Below are 22,870 nucleotides of genomic sequence, written 5' to 3'. Positions count from 1 at the left end.
GCAGTAGGTCCCCCTTGTTCCTTCAACCTCCTTCAATACCCCTCTCTTTCTCTCTCTCTCTGTGACAGAGGTATGAATAACCCAGAAAGCTAATGAGGCTGGAGAAAGCAAAACTCGATGAAATCGAAGATGGGCTTGGCCATCAACTCTCAGCAAAGAGTGGTTTCTGTGTATGTGACTTTTTCCACTACATAGACTCCATGTGCGAGAGACTGAGAGAGAGTCTTAAGGCGAGATAACTCTTTAAGTAGATTGAGACTCCATGTGCGAGAGTGTGAGAGAGAGTTTTAAGGCGAGATAACTCTTTAAGTAGATTGAGGTTTAAGGTTTTGAAGAGACATCACTCTATCCTCCCATTGGCTAATCCAATCTATCCTCCCAGTTTTTAAGTTCGCAAATTCCGTCAGAGTCAAATATAGTGATAATTTAACAATTTCACCTCTTCACTCATCCTTTGCTCCGTTCTCTCTCCTCTCTCTCTCTTGAAAAAGTTGTCTCGAAAAGTCTTTCCCTTTCCCTGTTTCTGGTTCTGTTTTTTTGTTGTTGGTACTTTTGTTTGTAATCCAAACAGAGTTGCATAGCTGAAAACTAAAACTTATATATATATATATATATATATATATATATATATATATATCAAATTCATTCTTAAATATAAAAATTATCTTAAAACTCTTTGTGATAATTTTTTTTTTTTTTTAACAAGTTAATCCCTTATATGATTCAATTCAAATTTTGTTTATTCTTTACAAAATTCTTATAATTTTACTCATAAATAAAGAACAAAGTAAAATAAAAAGTTTCAATTAAAAAAAAAAAAAGAAGAGGGGCCCTAATCTGTAAGGGAGGGCCTTCTTTCACAAAGGGGTGGCCCCTCTTTTTCTTTTTAAAATTTTAATTTATAAGGATTTCATTTAAAAAAGAGTAGATGGACACACAAAAAAAAAAAAACTGTATGCACTTTTAAGTATACACCTCTTTACATGTAAATTACTATTTGAATCTAAAATTTAATAATAATGTATTTAAAATTCAATAATAATTTTCACTGTCATGTCAAATAATACACTTAAACATTTTTCATCCTATAAACATCACTTCTGCAATACTAAAACCAATTGCTCCAAATTTTTATAGGCTTTTTTTTTTTTTTGAAAAAAAAAAAAAAGTAAAGTTGCAAAAATAATTGTTAAGGTTTAAGTTTGTAATAAATCAATCTCTATCATATAAAAAATATTTTAAAGTTTTTTTTTTTTTTTTAATTGCAAACCTTTTGTATCAATTTGATTATTTTTATTTAAGAAAAACGATAGTTTTGAGGAAGTGATGTTTCTAGGACAATGTATTATACAAGGTTGATAACAATGTGTTTGTCTTCCTTGACAAATGTTACCTTGCGAATCCGAATTTCTATTTTGTTGTTTTACACAAGAGAAATGTTAGTACCTACTAAGAAATTGGTACTAAGATTACTAAGATTACATGCAGCTTATTTATTGAAAATTATTTAAATAATTAATAAAAAAAAAATGTTACTAGTATTAATAAATAAACTACGCATCATCTTGATATTCATCTTTTGGTAAAATATTTGATATCCCTAATATTTATCCTTAGACAATTAAATCTAAAAGAGCTTGAGTATAAAACTACATTAGCGTTCATGTCACGAACCAAGAAAAACATTAATTATATTTACGCTATACCTCAATACAATTGATTAATATTACTAACGAAAATTTTTAAAATCACTTATATGGCTCAATCCCGCTTAAAACAAATCCAAAGCATAATTTAATATTCATTCAATACTTATATAACTCACCTTCTTAATATAAAAACCTAACTTTCTCCATGTCAACTTTTGTGTGCAATGAACTAAGACTAGTGCACAACCCTAGTTACTATTGTTGATTTGACCCAAACAGGTAAAAAAATAAAAAAATAAAAAAAGTTGATGAACCCATAGACTTTCTCCTATTTAACAAACTTTTTTTATAAATGAATAGCAATTATTTTAATTCAATTTGTTCAAACTCATAGCCAAATTTGGTTTTCCTCCCCAAACAACACATCTCATCTTTTTGTCTCTATATGATATGTAAAATGTTTTTAAGCACTATGATTCTTAGTATGCCATTTGGGAAAGAAAAGATGGCATATTATTATGTTGAAAAGGTCAAAAAAGAAAGGATAAAGGAAAAGGAAAAGGAAGAAAGACAAGGCCAACCTCCATCCTAGTACTAAACAAGAGTGCTTTAAACCAAAATTGCACTTAACATCTAACTTAAAGAATCCGAATGCACTAGTAAGAAAAGCAGTCATACTCGCATGTAATTAAAGTGCAATAACGTTGTTCTTAATAAGAGATTTCGGATCTGTTTGGAATTGCGGTTTCAATAAGTGCGATTTTAAAAATAGTATTTTTGAAATTGCTACTTTTTAAGATCGCAAATGTGTTTGGTAAAACATATTAAAAAGTGTTTTTTTTTTATTAAATATTTATTATGCGAATTCATGATATTAGTTTCAATTCACACTTTTTCAAATAAGCACCTCTTAGCCTACTTATTGAAACCATAGATTTTTTTTCATATTTTAAATTAAATGTTTTTTAAATCGCAATGCCAAACACCTTATGTTTTGCAATATCTTTTAAAAACATAAATTATTTTTGTAAAATCGCAATTTCAAACGCACCCGAATCATATGAAAGTTTACTTGAGTTTGAATAGTCTAATCTTACTTTGTTTAGACTGTTCAAATAGGTAAGATGCGAACAGAGCTATTACACGAAATTTCTTGTATATGGTTTTATTGTGCATAAATTCATACTAACAGCCAATTGAAGCAATTAAGAAAAAATGTCTAAAAAGATGGGGACAAGGGGAGATACAAAGGATGTGACATCGTAATCTGTGGCGTTGTTAAAGAAAAGGTAGGGTTTCCAAAGTCGGGTATCCAATGCACCGTTAACCAGAACATGGTGTGTATACTATAAAGAAGAATATGACTTCCAACATCATATTTGACGACCATGCTATCCAGGACAAAACACACCTCTGCTTTGTCTAATAAGGCCCAAATTCTTAGTGATTTACCAAATCTCGCTAGATTTAGACTTGCATAATTGCATTTTGTCTCATTCATGCAGGGAAGAGAATAAGAGCCACAAAAAAAAAAATAAATAAATAAATAAAAAATAAGCTGTCTATATCCTGGCCGCCACCCTCAACGACTAGGTGGGGTGGTTGGAACCATGCAATATGGTTGTTGCAATTACTGGGTGATTATGACCACCTTTGATGGTTCGGCCGGGAAAGAGACTTAGCAATTTTTTGTTATGGGCTGCTTATATGAAAGTGGTCGGGTGATCAGCTACCGATAAAAGAGGCTGAACACGTATTAGTATAAGAAACAACCTACCAGAATATAACGGAAGTGTCTCTTAACATTTATTTTGTTTGATGCTGAATAAGGATGTTGATAAGGGCATTTTGGAAGTAACATTCATTGTATTTTTGTCTGGACCTGCCTGAATGAAGATAAAACAAAAAAGAGGAAAACGCACTAGTGGTAGCGTGGGGGGCAGACTTGCTACAATGATCAAACTTAAAATGGCTATGTTTTACAAATATACTTTCACAAAATTAATTAAACCGTAATGTGCTCTCAACTTTTCCCCCCTCTGGTTTGTGTCAAATCATTTGTATTTTACTTGCAACCTTGGATACCCTTCTCTCACTACATAAGAAAGCGATACATACACCAATTATGCGACCGAGCGGAGACCTTTTGTTGGTAGAATCCCGTTTTACATTTCATTAAAGATTGGTTGAAACTGTAGTGAAATAATTATGAAATAAATTTTTTATTTATTTATTTTTATTTTTTGGTAGGATGTATCAATTATCAAAGATTGAATTGTTGCTTTAGTAATGAGGAACCAGACATGCCTGATAAAGAAGCATGAGACCAACATGGACCATACTGCACACATCAAACATACCAACATTATTACTTGTCCTTAGCATATTAATAATACTCGATAATAGAATGGAAGTATCACCCCCACCAACTTAGTTTGCTTCTCTTTAGCAAACTAATAATAGAAATTCAAATAATTTAAAAAATATTTAGGAAATGAAAACATATTCATGAAATGATCCCCCCCAACCATCTTTTTCCATCTCTCCCATGGATTTGGTTTTTGTGTTGTCATTTACTGGAGAAGGGGCAGACTACAGACTAGAGTACTGGTAATTGGAGTGGCCTTTTTATTTGTCTCTTCCAAATTTGTTCGTACGCTAATTATTGAACAAATTCATTAAAGCTGGGCTCGACCACCTTTAATATTAATTTCCTTCATTGATTGATGCTATATTTTTTTTTATTGAGGTGGTGGCCTCCTGACTTTATGTAGGGGCAATCTATTTCTCCACCATATGTCAACTGTATATAAACATAAATATAGTTGTTAATTAATGCTTAATTTAGGTTTTTTTATTGCTTTTTTTTTTTTTTTGTTTCTTAACAAGGTACACCTATGGAATTTTAACATATTTTAATTTATATGGATTAAATCAAAATTAAGAGTCTTATGTTTTAATTCATCTCAATAGTCTTCAAGGGGTAGCTCAATCGTCAGTAAACTATGTCTTATAAAACGGATGTCACTAGTTTGAATCTCTTTTCTCCTTTTTTTTGTGTAGACATGTTAAAAATATATATATATATATATATATTATTTTTTTTATTCGTGTGATTTACTTGAATTTTCAGGCATTTTTTTATTTTTTATTTTTAAGCAAAAGAATACAAAAATTTATTTAATTGTTGTGAAGCAAATGAACAAAAAGGCTTCCAAAACATGAAAGAGATAACTTTTTTTTTTGTTTTTTGTATATCCACGCAATACGGGGATGGAGATTCTAACTAGTAACATTCACTTTATTAGGCATGGTCTCAGCCTATTGAACTGCCTCTTATGAATACATAAAAAGAGATAACTTTTTTTTTTTTTTTGAAACAATGAAAAAGATAACTAAACATGAAATGATTTTAATTTACTTGATTGCATTAAATGTTGAATGAAATATTGTTTAATTTTTTGAGTTTTATTTGTATTGAAACATAACAGGTATAAGAGATTAAGCCCGACTCATCATCCTACGCACCCAACAATGGAGTAGTAAAACCTAACCGAAAATGAAATAGGAATACTCCTTATTGAAATAAACAACTGCTTGTTAATGATAATTTCATTTGAAAAAACACATCTAGCTACGAAGCAAATTAAGCACTCCACAGTCTCCACTATTAAAAAAAAAAAACAACTGGACCATCCGACGGCTGCCACTACTCCTTAATTAAAACTTATTTCAAGGTTGAATGTCTTAGATATTCTCATGGTGTGCTTTAAGAGCATCTCCGGCACTAAGAGGTATTCTACCTAATCAAAAACCACAATTTTTTATTTTAGCTACTCATTTTTTAATACCAACTCCAATAAATTCTTTATTTTATTAAATATTATTTTTTAATCCTTTTTTTTTTCCTGATTTGCGACCGCTTTTGCATTATCTTGTAAATCACAATAGAATTAATTCACGCAGCATACCTGCGTGTTATTTTTTATTTTTTTATTTTTTTTATTTTTAGTTTGTCAATTATATGCATGCTATTCAATTTTTTTTTTTTTTTTTTTTGAGTTTTTAGTGATTCAAAAGACTTGAATTTGTATCATAAATTCATGAGCAGAGAAGAGAAAAACGTTGAGAGAAGGAGAGAAGAGAGAAGAGAGAGAAACATTGAGGGAGAGAGGGAAGAGAGAGAAAATAATGTGAAAATAATATTATATTCAACAATATAGTGTACTACAATGAATAGCAATATGAAGTTATTCACTGTAGTAGTTAAGGTATAATAGTTAATATGAAGCTATTATGTTTGTGCAAAAAAAGGGACAAAAATAACTAAATGTAACTAATATATCTCTTTTAGCTATACTACTGAAAATGCTGTAAATTGATATTATTTTTAAAAATTGAGGGAGAGAAATAATGGTCAATTTCTTTTTTATCTTTTAATAAAATAATTATTTATTTAGAATCAAGTGAAGACTTAAAATACACATAGCATTCCTTTTATATATATATAGTATTGGAGAAAGTGGTGATGAATTGGGACCACTTGTTTTGTTGATATATATAATATGAACGTCCCTAATTTTCCGTAGTTTTTAAAGTTTTCAATGAAGTGCAATCGTCATGTTAATCTCCTTGTTTGGATGTTTACTTCCACTAAACCTCCCTGCCAAAAACTGCGGGGACCCAGACTCCCATGCCCTTGACTTGTGTGCCGCTTCACTTTTTCTAGATTAATCCACTTGCGTCAAAATGAAGGTCCGAGAGACCACGAAATTCAATCACAATTTACAAACAAAGAATAAACGCAATAAGCAATAATTTAGGAGTAATGCTAGAGATCGTCTTTTTATTCTCTTAAAGTTGATATAACTTTTAAAATTATTATTTAATTAAAATTTAAGTATGATTCATCTAAAATTTAATGGTGATTTTAAAAACCACATCAACTTTAAAAAAATTAAAAAATAATCCCTAATATTACTCATAATCTACTGTCACAGCCAAACTAATAAAAAAAAAAAAAAAAAAAGGCCCTAAGAAACCTAATCAAAGTCAGTTAGAAATTGGATGATCACAAGTCTCATGGTGGGTGGGCCCAATGTCTAAACTATTTGTGCAATGAAACCCAATGGGCTTCAAATAGACCGACCTTGGACACTCGGACCCCTATACGGTAAATAATTCATTGGAGCTTTTCGTCAACCGCTTAGCGCGCAAAGCAAAGATCGAAGGAGCAACCATGCGAAGCAGAAAGAAAGCTTCGAAAAACCACTTAGATATCTCAAAAGCAAGCTCTGCTCCCCCTCAAGAGCAAGGGTGCGTCCCTTTTGCCTAATGGGTTTTCTTTCTATTGCTCAGTTCTTTCCCTGTTTGTGTCTTTGGATTGGATTTTCACACTTGTGGGGGTTGATTTATGTAGTTGCTACGAAGGGGAACGTCTTGCTCGTCTGCTCAAATTGATTCAGAGGTAAAAATTCAATCCTTTTTTTCTTTTTGGGAATTTGATTTGTTCTGGGTGTCTTGTTTGATTATACTCTTTCTCATGAATAACTACTTTCGGTCACCCAACTACTGAAAATTTATGTGCCCTTTTCTTTTTATTCAAACTTTTTATAATTTTATATTTTTGATTCATGGTTATTTTTTATTCGAAAAGTTGTCTATTGGGTCGGCCTCCTAATGTTGTTCTTCTTCAGTCAGGCTGTATCAAATTTATCTTGATGAACTTGCTATTCTCGTTTACTCTGAACTTAGATTCTCATTCACTGGGTATTGTTATTAATGTCTTTGTCTGAACAGGGAGATAGAGTCAGCAAGACTCTTGGATGGAAACGCCTTACCTGAAAAGCTATGGTTTAAGGTTTTCTTTCTTATGTTTCGATTTTCTCTTTCGTGTTACGGTCATTCTTTTACATTCATAGTTTTTCCCATCGAAGAAAGTCTATACCTGATCCATGTGTGTTTCTCTTTTTAGCAACGGTTCTCAATTGGAGTCAACGATGTCACTCGCGTCCTTGAACGCATGGCACCGTGTGCTCAAGTGGGAAGCTCTCCACAGCCCTCTTCAATCAGCGCCAATCTCAAAGCGCCTTCAGTTCAGCTTCAGGTTAGTTGTCTTCTTCTTCTCCTGTGCAGTTCGGCTTCAAATTAGTCACCTCTTGTTGGAGCTTCACATGTCATGGAATCCCATATCGAGCGATAACAATAAGATTGGTTAATGTAATTGAATTCAAACTCGTATGCTTCAGTTTTTGGGTTAAAATAGTATCTCAATATATTATATCAAAGTTCCATTTCAAGACTAGAAGGTGTTGTCTTCCCAGCTTCTTTTTTTTTTTTTTTTTTTTTTTTAATATATTTTCTTTATAATTTCATGGGTGAATCTCTTCAATTTGTCTGGGAACTCTGCTGTAGTAGCAATCAGTCTTCATGCTTTTCTCAAAAATGTCGTACATTCACTTGCCAATGCATATTTTTGTTCCATAGTGTGAAAAAAGAACTTTATTGCAGGAGAAAAAGGTTAAGTAATGGAAATGTGATGAACAATATACTTCATTTTCAGCTGATATTGGTGGCTAAATCTTGACGCATATATTCTAAGAATGTATTGATTATCTTCATTTAGTTATCTTTGTAGTTCACCAAACTTGTGCATTTTTTTGCCCAACAAATATAATGCATCTCATTTTGAATTTGTAGGCTGTACTGTTAGCTTCTGATTGCAACCCTCGGTGGCTGACAAAGCATCTTCCAAGCTTGGCCTCATCAAGGAGGGTTCCACTGATTTTTGTCAAAGACAAGAAGGGAGGTTCTTTAAGGTTAGGTGAACTTGTTAGGCTCAAGACAGCAATTGCTATAGGAGTAAAGGTAAGGATTTCACTTGCTACACGATAAATATCTCATTATTATATTACTAGATACCTTGTTAAAATTATATATTTTACATATCTCGCACTAAATACAGGCTAAAGGAAATGCCATTAATCAACTTTTGGAGAAAATTCTTGATGGTGATGAGATAAATCGTGGAGCCAATTGCATGAACACAATTGCAATGCCTGATGCACCATGTCATTGAGATGTAAGATTGATAGACATGATGCAAGTAATATGAAGCCATGGCAGGAAGGGAGAAGAACCGTCAGTCAGAAACTCACAAATTTTGTTGGTCATGTGAGTTTATAGTTTCTTTCAAGACACTGGAAGATCGTGAATGGCCAATTTCTACAATAATGAGCTTGTCTACATGCCTCAAGGAGTATTTCAAGACTCCTTTGGGGCAAAGTTTATTTTATGAGTCCTAAGGATGTACTTAAGGTCTTGCATTTCACCACCGTTCATGAAATGTTTTAAATCTTTTTAGATATTTGTTATCACTGTTCTGTAGTCTTGGATATGGATCTATCAATGAGACAATAGTGTGGGTTCAGATGTCCAGGCATGCAATTTGGGCAGGAGTTTGTGTGTGTGATGAATCTCCAAATTGATATGCTTTTGTATAGAAGGTTGTTATATATGTCACTGGTAGCAAGATGGTTAAAATGTCATATACATGAGAATTTTTACAATCTTTTATGCAAGAAATAAGCATTCACAAGACTAGTGTTTAGCATGTTGTTTCATTCAGATGATAACATTCTAATACTTATTGCATATTAAGCTTCACCCAACTTTCATTTTTTATTCTTTATTACTTGCATGATCTTACATTAGGTCTCTTATTTCTGCTTTTTAGTCACTTTCAATATTATAATTAAATAAATAATCCTATGAACTAATTACAATGCTTATATAGTAAAATGCTTTAAAAGAAACTATGAGAACTTCTCAAAAAATAAAAAATGAAAATTATTCATCAAGTGTATGTGCATCTTCTATACCCAAATGTCGTATGAAACATTTACACTTAATATACACATAAAAGATACATATCAGAATAGTTTTAAAAAAGAGTAAATTTGTATTATAAGAAATATGAATAGATCATATATGGTAAGATACTAATAACTATACCCTGATCCCACTACGAGAAATCTAAAACTCTACATGAAAAATCCAAGTGCTATACTAAAACCAGGTAGATTTACAATATTCATTGTGTTATACAATATCTCTATTGTTATAGATATACATTTTACTCATTTATTCAAAAAAATTGCTAAGAACAATTAATTACAAGCGCTTACGTAGTATTTAAGAGAATGAAATAAAGCTTTTTTAGCTTTTTTACACTCGTTCCTCAGGAGAGCTAGTGATGTAGGCGCCTTCACAATTACTGTCTAAATTGCTGAAGATCCTGTTCTGACCTTAAACGCTAGCTTGGGGCCCGGATACTGATGAGGAAGACTTGCCCGCAATAACCGGATCAGGATTATTTTTACTCCTACCAAGTTTGCCTTTTTCATTTTGTGTTTCTTGCTGGTCCTTCTTTACTAGCACTGGTTGAAACTGACAAATATAAAACCTAAGTTAAAAACAGAACAAGTAGGTATATTTAAGCATCATGCTGCGATTAAAATCCATGTTGGATTTAGCACAAACCTGATATATTGAGTATATAACATTTCTTCTTATTTGTGCCATCATCTCCAAGAAGAGATTATAGCCTTCTAGTTTATACTCAATAAGTGGATCTCGCTGTGCATACCCACGTAAACCCACAGCTTGCTGAACAAACTTAATTGCTTGCAGGTGTTCTTTCCACAGACGATCAATGTTACTCAAAATTAAGAACCTCTCAGCTTCTTTCATTAAGCCTGGTGCTTGTTTCTCCACAATATCCTAAAACAGTATTCAGGGGAAAAAACAGATTAGGTAGGGAAAGAAAGAAAACAAAGAAGGATAATTAAACCACATACTTGACATTTATAAGAAAGAAAAAAAAAAAAACAAGCATGTATTTCAATGTAACATAATTCATTCCCGGCTTGTATGTGATAGAAATACTGATACTCTTCTGTAATAAACTAGAGTCGGATACTGACCCTCTTCTGAAAATATGCTTCCCGGCCTCGAAGACGAAGGTAATCCTGCAATTCCTCATAGCTAGAACACTTGCTCCTCAGCAAATCTGTGGTCAGATCATCCAAAAGATAGCAATACCTAAACAAACAGCAACATGCTTGTCAACAAAATAATTTTGCAGGGCCAAAGTAAAACAAGGAGATCCGGCAGACTTTATCGGGTAAAATGAAGATCATTCAAGTAACCATCATTAAGGAAGAAAGTAGTGCTCAATTTCAAAGATCATCCATATTGCAGATTTTCGAAACCAAAATCTCCAAGACACTTCTATCAGAAACCAAAAGCTGCAAAACACAACACTACCAAGAATTGGACAAGAAATGCAGAATGCTTCTTCAGCCATCCTATAGAATTCAAGTCAATTTTGAACCAACAAACACAAGTTACACAATCAATGGTGCCTCTTACTGTTGAAGTTTTGCAATGAGCTTTTCCAAATCCCAGCTTTCCTTTGGGGCATCCATGCCAATATTTGCCTATTCATTACAAAATTACAATAATATATTACTCCACATACATGTTGATTGTACTGGACCTTTTTTTTTGGGGGGGGAGGAGGGGGGGGGGGGCGGCGGGGATGGGAGAAAACCCAAAATTTGAACAGCTTAGACACATACCTGTAAGATATCATCCATTGTCAACTCAGCAAATTCAATAACAAGAGATTGGAGATCGTTAGATTCGAGGGCTCGCCTTCTCTCCGTATATACACGATCTCTTTGACTGTTTAGAACTTCATCATACTCAAATAACTGCTTCCGAATATCAAAAAAGTAATTCTCCACTTTCCGCTGAGCTTCATCTAGAGCTTTGGTCAGCATCTTGGACTCGATAGGTAGGTCTTCAACTCTAAAAGCTCTCATTAAACCCTAAAAATTGAGAAATCCAGAATCTTTTTACCAACTATATCCAAAAATTTCATTAGCAACTATCCTAATGCAACTGCTTACCAAGAAACAACCATATCAAACCTGAATTCGGTCTCCACCAAAAATCCGAAAGATGTTATCTTCAAGACTTAAGAAGAAGCGCGAACTTCCAGGATCGCCTTGCCGACCAGTTCGACCACGGAGCTGTATGTATAGACATTGCAAGTTCAATTTCTGTCATGTTCTAGAGAAGTATTCTGAGGTCAAGATTATGTAGGGAGAAAGATGAAAAAAATTCAAATAAAAAAGTGGGGGAAGAGCCCTGAGTAGATGGAAGATACTAAAACAATTTGACAAAACTTTAACCTGATTGTCAATTCGGCGAGATTCATGGCGTTCTGTTCCCACCACATGAAGTCCACCAGCTGATACAACCTACGGATGTGGAGATATAAAAATTGCAATCAACACTAGCGAACAGAAGCAACTTGGTTTTACTTTTGGAGATCAAGACTAACCTTCTTCCTTTCTTCCTCTGTATAGACCTTATATTCCTTAACTATTTCTAGAAAGGCATACCGCAGCTTGGCAATGACTTCATCCTGAGCAGGCGCCTATAAATGTGAAGATACAAAATTTACTTTCGGGCATTATAACAACAGGATAATTACTAGCCAATAACATGGTAACAAATTTCACGAAACACGGGAAGAAATATCTCATACTGCAAAATTTTCTGTTAATGTTAAACTGCAAAAGAAAAATTAGAAGCTTCAAAGAAGTTCACCTTTTCGCAAGAATAAGATAAACGGTCCTCAGCTTCGAGCTCGCTTAAAGATCTCTGACCCCATGTCTTAACAGCTAATTGTACAGCCTCCTCAGCTAACTTGGCATTTTCACTCGATAATTTGCATGGGAATAAATTGTCATTCACCTAGAAAATTATATAACACTGAGTTCCAGGATAATGGCAATGTTATTGAAAACAGCAACCTTTCTGAAAACCAAATTTCCATGCTAATGTGAATGACAAATACGTGTACCATTAGAACAAAACCAAAAATCACACCTTCCATGTCTTCTTTGGAGGAGGTTTCTTCACAGATGCAAAAACTCCTTCAATTGGCTTAACAACTCTGCAATAATATTGTACTAAAGAGAATGTAATGCATTTCTTAAGAAACTTAAACACAGAGCTGATTGCTTTAAACTGACACCTCTTTCAGTTCCATAATATAACAAGCTACATTTCACACATGCAAAGAAAACTAGCACAGGCTTAGGAGAACCCATAGGTGCTCTTTCCCATATAATGTTATAGATGTGACAAATGCCCCTTGATAGTGGGAAGCATTGTGCAAACTATGCATAAGGCACATGCAGTGTTAAGGGCTTAATCCCTCTTAATGAGGTGTTTGTTAATATTCACAAAGAAAACTAACAGTGTGAAAACAAAGTCATATAAATTATATAATTTTTTTTTTGTACGTATATGAATATAAATTATATAAATGAGAACAGTATAACACCAGTTGACTCCAGATGCTTGGAAAAATATTTTACACATCAAATTCATGTTTAGGCAGTTATGCAGCTGAATACTTCTATCAGAAATTTCAGAGAAAAAGTGGAGCTAAGCAATTTAACCACCAGGAGGCTGATCAGAAGGCTCATATTAGGTAAAAAAACTTCAGGAACAAAGGCAATTATGAAGAAGGTCAGATGATACCTTGGCATAAGCATCTCACGTAGCTTCAACCTTGCCATAAATTCTGCATTACCACCAAGGATTATATCTGTCCCACGACCTGCCATATTGGTAGCAATTGTCACAGCCCCTAGACGACCGCTCTGTGCTACAATTTCCGCTTCCCTTTCTACATTCTCTGGTTTTGCATTAAGAACCTTCAAAATACATAAATCAATTAAACATTTCCACATAGACAACACCTGAAACAATTTTAGGTTTATTCTCCATCTTTTGAAAGGAGTAGTGGTTGATTTATTAGCAGCCAAAAGTACACATCAGCACGGAAAATGGTCACAAGTAAAACACTTAATATCACACTTGGTTGTTCATTGTATAGTTCATTTGCATGTCACATTCTCCCAATTTATATAGCTTTTATCCTTAAAGACGAAAGATACCTCACCTCATGAGGAATTCCAGCTTCTTGCAACTGTTCTGACAATAGATCACTCTGTTCGACGCTAGTTGTGCCAACAAGCACAGGGCGGCCTGTCTTGTGCATTCTAGAAATCTCTACCACAACAGCCCGCCATTTTCCTGTAGTTGCTCTGAAAACTACATCAGACTCATCCTGAAATAAATTAAAGAGATTTTAAGGAAATTGGCAGACTTCAAATATTTAAATAAGTTCCATACCATCAATGGAACTCACATATATAGGCTTAAAAAAGGTTTCTAGATTTAAATAATTTAAAATGAAAACTAAGAAAAAGTAAATTCCCCCTCCTCCTAGGGAAATCTATTTATTTAATCATTTACATTAAAAAACAAAATCTAATAATAAATTCTTCTTTGTTTTACACACTCCACATTCAGGTAATTAGGTTACGCAATCAGCGTTGCAATGATAATAACCACCAGTACTGCAGATATGTTACACATGGATGGTGTTAGAATTAGGGGTGGCAATTTGTATTCGCATATCAGATTCGGGCCTTGTCGAAAAGTGAATACAAGACTATATAGGTCAACCCTAATCCAACCTATTTAACTAAATGGGTCAAACCCCTTAACTATAACCTGCTAATTTCCTGTTTGGTTCGTATCGGGTTCCTAGGTCGTATTAAAAGTTGCCAGCTCTAGTGTTGTATATCGAGTCAAGTCGTGGATATAAGACTATATAAGTCAACCATAACCTGACCCATTTAATTAAACGGGTCTTACCCCTCAATCCTAATCCGCTAATTTTGTGTTGGGTTCGTATTGGGTTTGCAAGTTGTGTCAAAAATTGCCAACCTTAGTTAGGATATAGGATTTCTATATTGGGTTTATCTTTTCCTTATTAGATTATTTCTCAATTATGTGTTTATGTAATCAAATCCTAGTCTTATTTGTATTCTCTCCACCCACCCCATTTCCCCTAAAAATAGGAGTCATTTGAATTGTAAAGATATTAAGTGAATAAGAGCACAATGTAGCCCTTAGGAAAATTCCTAGCGGTGGTCGTAGGCGTGTAACACCGGACCACCCCAAATTCCTTTATGTTCATTTTCTCTTCACTTCTGCTATTTTCTCTCATTTTACATTTCAATGCAAACTTTCCATGGTATCAAAGACTAGAATTGATCACTAAAGGGCAATTTTTGTTTTTCGTTCTCTCTTTGTTTCAGTCCTTCGATAGCTCATCTTCTCTTCCTTTGGTCATAAGGAGAGCAAAAGTGCCGCACTTTTTTCTTTTTTTTTTTTTCTCTAGATTGAAACCAACCACTGTCACGATGTTCTCCCAAGTCAAAAAACGTTGTGTAGTGTTGTCTTTGTTGGTGTTGCTGTCTCGATCGGTAGCTTAACTTATGCCATTGTTTTTGGCTTAAAAAAACAATTCCTTTTATTTCCAAACTCAAGCTTCCACCTTGAGGTTGAGGAGGGATGTTCAAACATAGGATTTCTTTATTGGATTTATATTTTCCTTATTAGATTATTTCTTGTTCATGTGTGATTGTAATCAAATCCCTTACCTTGTATTATCTCCCCCTAACCCCATTTTCCCTATAAATAGAAACTATTTGTATTGTTAACAAATCAAGTGAATACGAGCACAGTGTAGCCCTTGGGGCAATTCATAGTGGTGGACGTAGGCGTCTAACACTAAACCACCCCAAATTTCTTTGTAAACCTCTTTCTCTCCGCTTCCGCTATTTTCTCCTATTTTACATTTCATCAAAAACTTTAGAGATGGCTTGCTGGAAGATACCTTTCTTATCATAGGCTTGTTTGTAGGTACAATTGTAACTTTCAGCTTGTATATGCTCTCAAATTCAGTACTTTCAGTTGCTGCAGTGCCAGTCATTCCACAAAGTTTAGGGAACTGCCAACAATGCAAGGAAAAAGGCATTAGGAAATCAGAGAGAATAAATTGCCACAGGCTTAAGCTAATACTGAGACTAAGAAGCTCCAACCTGGAGAAAGAAGTTCTGGTAGCTAATTGATGCCAGAGTTACAGTCTCATTTTGTATGGGTAAACCTTCTTTTGCTTCAACTGCCTGGTGAAGCCCATCACTCCACCGCCTCCCCTAACAGAAAAGACAAGTAATAGACATTATGTTGTGCCTTGAGAGATCAACAGCTTCCTTTTTACCCTTGTTTTTCATATCCTAGAGATTCTGTGCATGTAATCCTGGTCATGGAAATTATAATGACAGCAGAATACTAGAAGTTGAAGAAATTCATTAAGCGACTGCCACATGCTGTGTTTGAGGACTACTGCTACCCACACACACAATCAAGTGAACCTTATATATACACTGAATTCTGAGTACAGAAATTTGTTAAACTCTTTAACCTAAATCTGGCAAATTTCGTCAGTAAAACAAAAGGGAAAATAGTGTTATTTCCAATTATACATAGGTCAACAGCTATTACAAATTCAGAATTACAATAGAAGGATATGAATAAGTGATCCTCTGCAGGAAGGACCAATTCATGATTAAGGGTTAGCTTTATTGCATGAATAAGCTTTTGCTAAGATTGGGAAAAAATGATGTTAAACATGTAGACATATAAAGTTTTAGGAATTTGCGGAAACAACTGCTTAGCCCTTATTATTCTGACAAAAATAAGCCAATCTATGCTGTGTCTGCTGAGGGCTTTGTAGCTTCATATTCATATTCCTATAATCTGCCACATTGGGTTACAGAGAGATTACTACTTTCCCTGAGAAGTTGTGTGTTTATTTGTCTGAATAAGTTAGGGAATCAAACTTGATGTTAAAATTCAGTTTTTTTCAGAAAGGGCAACATAACTTCCAGTTGAAAGTTGTTTCCTTTTCTCTGGTAAATGGGTAAATGAAAGGAACTAATGCACTCAACAATATACAAATCATACAGCTCGCCAAAAAATTTCCTCATGCTAAAATTTTCTTGTGAGATACAGATCCTAGATGAAGATTCACCTGCATGACTCGACCGGTAAACTCATCCACAATTAGAACCTCCTTGCCACGGATAATATAGTTCACATCTCTAAGAAATAATTCTTTCGCTTTTATTGCATTCAGAACAAATGATGCCCACTGTTCTCGAGGATCATATAAATCCTTTACATCCAGAATTGCTTCAGCATCCTCATAACCCTGTTCCATTAGTAGAACCGTCTTCTGCTTCTCATCAACCTGCAACAACAACCTCAGTAAGAAAAAGAACTTTGAAAAATTATCCTACGCTAATCCACAATGAATCTACTTCTGATTACTAGGAATGGAACAAGTTTTCCTCATAAATGGAACAATTTTTTATGTCTAATGATCTAGGGGCAATGCTATAGTCAAAGCCCACAGGTTTGGGCCCAACCAATAGCGACCAAACCCTAAGAAGTGTAATAATACTGCTTTCACTGATAACTGAACCAATATATTTATTCTACGTGTGTTACTTTTGAGAGCAGTTGAGCCCAATAATCAATCTGTTTTCAAAGTATTTCATAGCGAACCATCACAGGATCAACAACAAATGGGTGACGTAATTAATTTATTGAGCTACATTAATGAAAATGAACGCTAGACAGAGTTGACTGTGAATGGAAATGATGATGTAGCAAATTCTTATAATCCAGGACAAAAGTACTCTAAGGACAAATCAAATTATATAGGTACATATTATTAATACATAAATCAGAACTACATGCTTTTCCAAAATATAATAATATCCTCCTCCTAATACTTCCTTTTCACATTTCCTTGCATAACTAAAATCCTTATTCAAACACACTTCTTTCAACAACAGCCATTTTTATTTCTTCCCAAAAGGAAAACTTTATTTACTACAATTTTATTCCTTTTCTGTATTATGATAAAAACAAGTCTTATCCCCACAATCCATCATATTTTCCAACAATATCAGTTGCATACTTGCATAGGTCCATGTTCTACATCAAATTATGTACACACTCAACAGCAAGTTTGGAACATGGACAGGCATTACAGAGCTATCTGTGACGGTCAAAAGGCACAGTTCCACTTAAGAAGTCGAGCAACCCAAGAACTGGTTACTGTATGAAACTGAACAATGTAAATAAAATTCAATAAAAAATAATAATAATGCCCCATAAAACTACGTTTTGCACAGCCAAAATCAATCTAAAAGGAAAAAAAAAAAAAAAAAAAAAAGGTAGGCCATTCTATTAGCTTTTGCAGTGTAATAAGCAAAATAATAAAAGGATAAAATTAGTAATACAAATCCGGCCATTCAGCAACAGCATAGAATTAATTTATATTGAAGGATTCAAGAAATTATTTGAATGTATTATTTATGGATCCAATGGAATTCGTTAAGTTCAGAAAGAATCCCTGTCAAACATATAAATTTTATCAGTCAAAAAATGTGCTTCACAGTCTTACAGTGTAATGTATATCCCTTTCAAAGGCTGCGGCTATCTTTGCAGCTTTATAATACCGATCGCTAGGTTTTTCTGCAGGTCCAGATATGATGAGAGGAGTTCTAGCTTCATCAATAAGGATGGAATCAACCTCATCAATTACACAGTAATTGAAACTCCTCAAAACAAGCTCCTCAACACTCTGTAAATTGTCAGAAAATTCCTTCAGCTAAGGTAAAAATGGAAATCAGGAAGCTCTTGAATGGATTGCAATTCATGCAATGAAGTAATAATCATATAAAACAGCACATAAAGCAAAAATTACTTTCCGTGGCAAGGTTGTCTCTCAAAAAATCAAAACCAAGCTCACTATTGGTCACATATGTGATGTCACATAAGTAATTTTCCCTTCTTTGTTCACTTGTCATATTCTCTGCCACACATACAGCCAGTTGTTAGATTATATTGAAAAGCTAAATTGACAAGCCAATGTGTAGAAGCAATACCCAGTGACTATTAAAAAACAAACCAAACCCCCCAGATAAGAAGATAACAGCAGAATGCAAATCAATACAGTTCAACCAAATCAATAAGAAACAGACAAGAAGTAAATCAGAATGAAAACTTGAAAGCCACAAGTATTTTAACAGACAAAAAGAAAATATATAATTAAGCGGTAAAAGGTCATTGACTAAACAAATTTTTTTGATAAGTGAAAAGAGTAGAAGAATGAAAACTAAACAAATAGATTTATACAAAAGATACAATCAATCATTGATGTCAATTAAATGGAGAAAAAGAAGAAAGGCAGATAACAGAATCAAGAGAAAATTGATTTTTAAACCAGACTCATAAATTCATTAGCATGTTGCATTTCACACTTTCCATTCATATGAGGTGCTTGAAAATAAAATTAAGTTAGCCAGATAAATTTTAAGAGGAAGGAAAGATATAAAATAAAGTAAGAAGTAGGTATATATCTAGTTGCCAATTGTCAAGTTAATCCCAACTCCTGACTATTTTTGGTTAACAATATTAAATACAAACAAGATCAAAAGGGCATGGAAGGGAACACAAGCTCTGACAGACACAAAAGCAGAATGGGTTAGGAAAGAGTTCAAACCCTTAATTGAGGTAAGATTAGCGCAGAAGAACAATAAAGAAAGGGAAAATGACAAAGAGTAGAATACCAATTTCTCATTTCATTTGGAAGATCCACCTGCAGTTTAACTACTTTGTGGAGGACTTGATAGAAATAGAAAATAATAATAATAATAATAATAATAAGTTTTACTGGGGGCAAAATAGATTAAGTCAAAGATTAATGAAAACTAACAAGAGTACGTGGTTATCAAGTTTCTTCTAAACTATGAATTCAGCCAGATGAACATTGATTAACTTCCTTCAAGTGTATCTTCTGAAGCACCTATCCACCTCCTCCCCTTTGGTAAGCTGAAGGAATCACTTTTAAAGATAGCCCAGCACAAGATTATCAATCAAGGCCATAATCACGATCCGAAGTCTATCCATCAAACCATTAAGTTGCCCTTCCTCTCTGGATGCTGTGGCAAACACATGTACAACTTCCCTTTTTTTCCTTTCACAAACTATACATCACTTAATATTGATGAAAATTGCATAGCAGCCAACTAAGTAACCGTCCCCAAATTTCCACCAAGTGAAACAAATTTCAAGGGCAAAGTGGCTCATACATGATCTAAATCAAGAGCATATGTGACTAGCTATTCTGAACCATTATTGGAGCATGCTGCTAAACCCAAAAATCGAAAGTGACTCTAGCAATGAATTAGTTTGTGGAGAGAGAGAGTTCTTCACTGGATCCGGTATGGTTTTCAAAAGAATTTGGTGATCTAATTCTTGAACTATTAACTACCATGTTAGTAAAACACACAACCAATCAAAAATAGAAAATTAGACTTTTAGAATCTGGAAGAGTCAGGCACAAAGCACTTGAACAATTAAACACAGAAGCTTTAAAATGATCAATCTCCGAAAGATTACATCTAAGTATCCATCCATCTAAATACAAAGCAATTGTAATACTTTTTTTTTTTTTTTGATAAGTAATTGTAATAAATATTAAAGGATACAAAACATGGAGTATAACAAATATAAAAGAATGAGACATACGTTGGATTAGGCCAACCTTCAATCCAAGAAAACGGGGAACTTGACCAACCCACTCACAATCTCGTCGAGCAAGATAATCATTGACAGTAACAACATGCACTCCTTTTCCAGTTAATGCATTTAGATAAGCTGGTAAAATAGCAACAAGGGTCTTTCCTTCTCCAGTCCTCATTTCAGCTATTTCTCCCTTATGAAGAACCATGCCACCTACATGAACAAAGCTTATTAAACATAAATTGGCCAGTTATGACTACAAAAACACAAACTTAACCTAGGGATGTTAGACACACGTGTTGAGCCCTAACACGGACTCCAGGTGAAGAACACAACAAACCCAGAAATTCTAGATAGGCAAGCAAATCAATATTATGTATTGGTGCTATTCTGCATAGACAATGCAAAACGTGTTTTATGTGCATTGAAAAGCTCTAAGAACCATAAGAAAATATTATGAAACATGCAAATCAACATATATACGTAAGTTTTTGGCACACTAGTGATGTAAACAAAGCTCCAACTTGCTTGTGACTGACCCATGGTTTCAAATGAGGTAAGCACACCAGTGTCATAACAACAGCTGTTCACCTATCATACATAAACAGTTTACCTATCAGTTGGACGTCGAAAGGACGAAGGCCTAGAACCCGCTTTGAAGCCTCTCTGACAACAGCAAATGCTTCCTGCAACGTACGTGCTTTTGGTTGGTTATAATCGAAAGCAACAACGATATCAGCCATAATTGGGCAAACAAAGAATTGTGAAAAGAAAAAAAATTGATGCAAGCAAAAGTCCGTGATTCCTTCATTCAGACACAATTAACCTTTTGAGAAATTGATGGTGAGGGACTACACAGACTACACTTGAATTACGATTTCTGATATTCAATAACTAAACAACTTCTGAAAACACAAGAAAAGCCAATATTATCCCAGAAACAAATAAGAATAGGGGTTTACTACTAAAAACTTACAGGTAAAAGGGAATCTAAAGATTCACCCTGCTTGGCTCGCTCTTTCAACAATGGAGTCTTGTCCCTCAGCTCCGAATCCGACAATGCGGACATCTCAGCTTCCAATCCATTGATGACTCCCACAACTGAAGCGTACTGCTGCCTAGTGGACTCCCCAGTGTCATTCCCTTTAAATATCCCACCTAAAAGCCCCCCCAACGAAGCCATTGCACGCATCCGCCTGGTCCTACTACCTCCCACTTTCGATGTTTTCGCTCCTATATCAAACATTTGAAGGTATTTTGAGGACCCCACGTAGGAGATTTGGCGGTAATCTTTGTGGGCATGAAGGAATTTGGAAGAGAAAGGTGAAACAGAGGGGTAGTGCTTCACTAAAGGTGATTGACAGAGTGGTGACGCCATTTTTAGCAAAAACTAAGATATGGTTCTGAGTGGGTTTAGCCTAAGACAAGGATTTATTAAAACAACGAGTAAAGAAATTGTAGCGAAAGGTCCTGTTAAATTCGAAATTGCTGGTACTCTCTTTCATGCTCTGTTTCTGATCATTACAGTCTACAGAGGAGCTCTGTTTCAGTTTGTCAAGTCTCCAGTGAACTATGCGAAAGAGAGAAGAGCGGATAAGGTACGGATGGACTAAGGAGCACCTCCTTTTATATGGCTAGTTGAAAAGACGACACAAAGATCGAAGATGCAGATTATTTGTAATTAAATATAATTTTATATTATAATAAGGGTTAAATACTAAATACCCTATAGAATTTAGTTGCTTTATTTTTTTTTCCCTACCGTTTGATTGATATCATAAGAGGTCCATGTGATTTTGATAATAGATCAAATTAGTCATCTGTCAGTTGACCGTTAATTGACTTAACGGAAGTCCACGTGGCACCTACTTAAATATTTTTTTTTAATTAAAAAAAATGTATTTCTTCTTTTTTTAAAAAAAAAAAAAAAAATTGGGGTGGCTTGGCTCCAAGGGGGTGGCCGAAACCACCCTCAGTGGGTACTGGGGGTGGCCGAGCCACCCCCATGGAGCCAAGGGGGTGGCCGAAACCACCCCTAACCACCATTGGGTCATACCACTTAGGATTAAAATGGCCAAAAGATGAACTTTTTAATGCAATCAAGCATTTCTCTTATTATTTTGGGATGTGTGTGACCAACTCATGAAATGGTAGCACATTATTTAAGAACTAACTTTTGAAAAATAAATTTGAGATGTGTAGTATTTCTCATACGGATCATGCCGTTTAACTCAACAAAATGAAAATACTATTTGTGCGACAAGGAATAACGGTGGCTATTTTTCATACCGTCCGTAAATTCAAGACAAATTTAATCAAAAATTAGTAAGTAAAAGTTAAGAATTTGATTATTTAATTAAATATATTGAGTTAAAATTGATCTATATATAATTTTATACTCATATTTCAACACGACTGAACCATACATGCAACATTTAAGGGTGAAATTTTTTGTCACAACCCGCAAATCTCACAAGAATTGAACATGAAATAAGTGGATTAAGGTTAGAGGGTTTAACCTATTTAATTAATTTAATCAAATTAAAATTGATCTATAATCTTATATTTATGTCTTGAAACGCTAATTCGAATTGCCATCTCTAACTACAAGAAGAAAAACATCA

The 22,870-nt window shown here is 34.2% G+C and overlaps 2 protein-coding genes across 3 annotated transcripts; one reads left to right on the top strand and one right to left on the bottom strand.

The window, feature by feature from the left end:
- The first annotated feature begins 6,823 nt into the window (after window positions 1–6,823).
- On the top strand, window positions 6,824–9,196 carry LOC132171472 (Ribosomal protein L7Ae/L30e/S12e/Gadd45 family protein). Its single transcript, XM_059582791.2, has 6 exons — window positions 6,824–6,965; window positions 7,069–7,116; window positions 7,449–7,509; window positions 7,624–7,755; window positions 8,349–8,516; window positions 8,614–9,196. Exons 1-6 carry the CDS (start codon window positions 6,889–6,891, stop codon window positions 8,725–8,727), a joined length of 600 nt encoding a protein of 199 aa, XP_059438774.2. The 5' UTR covers window positions 6,824–6,888; the 3' UTR covers window positions 8,728–9,196.
- Window positions 9,197–9,696: 500 nt separating this feature from the next.
- AGY1 (Albino or Glassy Yellow 1) lies at window positions 9,697–21,830 on the bottom strand. 2 transcript variants are annotated; one of them, XM_059582082.2, is made up of 20 exons: window positions 21,223–21,830; window positions 20,860–20,932; window positions 20,253–20,459; window positions 18,432–18,534; window positions 18,124–18,304; window positions 16,681–16,899; window positions 15,689–15,802; window positions 15,484–15,597; window positions 13,696–13,863; window positions 13,272–13,447; window positions 12,612–12,678; window positions 12,330–12,476; window positions 12,061–12,156; window positions 11,909–11,977; window positions 11,645–11,746; window positions 11,291–11,542; window positions 11,082–11,149; window positions 10,634–10,751; window positions 10,191–10,430; window positions 9,697–10,097 (listed from the first exon to the last, which is right to left on the bottom strand). In XM_059582082.2, exons 1-20 carry the CDS (start codon window positions 21,622–21,624, stop codon window positions 9,957–9,959), a joined length of 3,057 nt encoding a protein of 1,018 aa, XP_059438065.1. In that variant the 5' UTR covers window positions 21,625–21,830; the 3' UTR covers window positions 9,697–9,956. The 2 variants fall into 2 exon arrangements, with proteins under 2 accessions (XP_059438065.1, XP_088366974.1); XM_088510848.1 differs by lacking the exons at window positions 20,860–20,932; window positions 21,223–21,830 and having other exon boundaries at window positions 20,269–20,347.
- Window positions 21,831–22,870: the final 1,040 nt, after the last annotated feature.

This window comes from Corylus avellana, chromosome 1 (assembly GCF_965113065.1).
Source record: "Corylus avellana chromosome 1, dhCorAvel1.hap1.2, whole genome shotgun sequence".
NCBI lineage: Eukaryota > Viridiplantae > Streptophyta > Magnoliopsida > Fagales > Betulaceae > Corylus > Corylus avellana.
The sequence above is the reverse complement of the archived record's forward strand: the minus strand, read 5'-3'. Positions and strand labels throughout refer to the sequence as shown.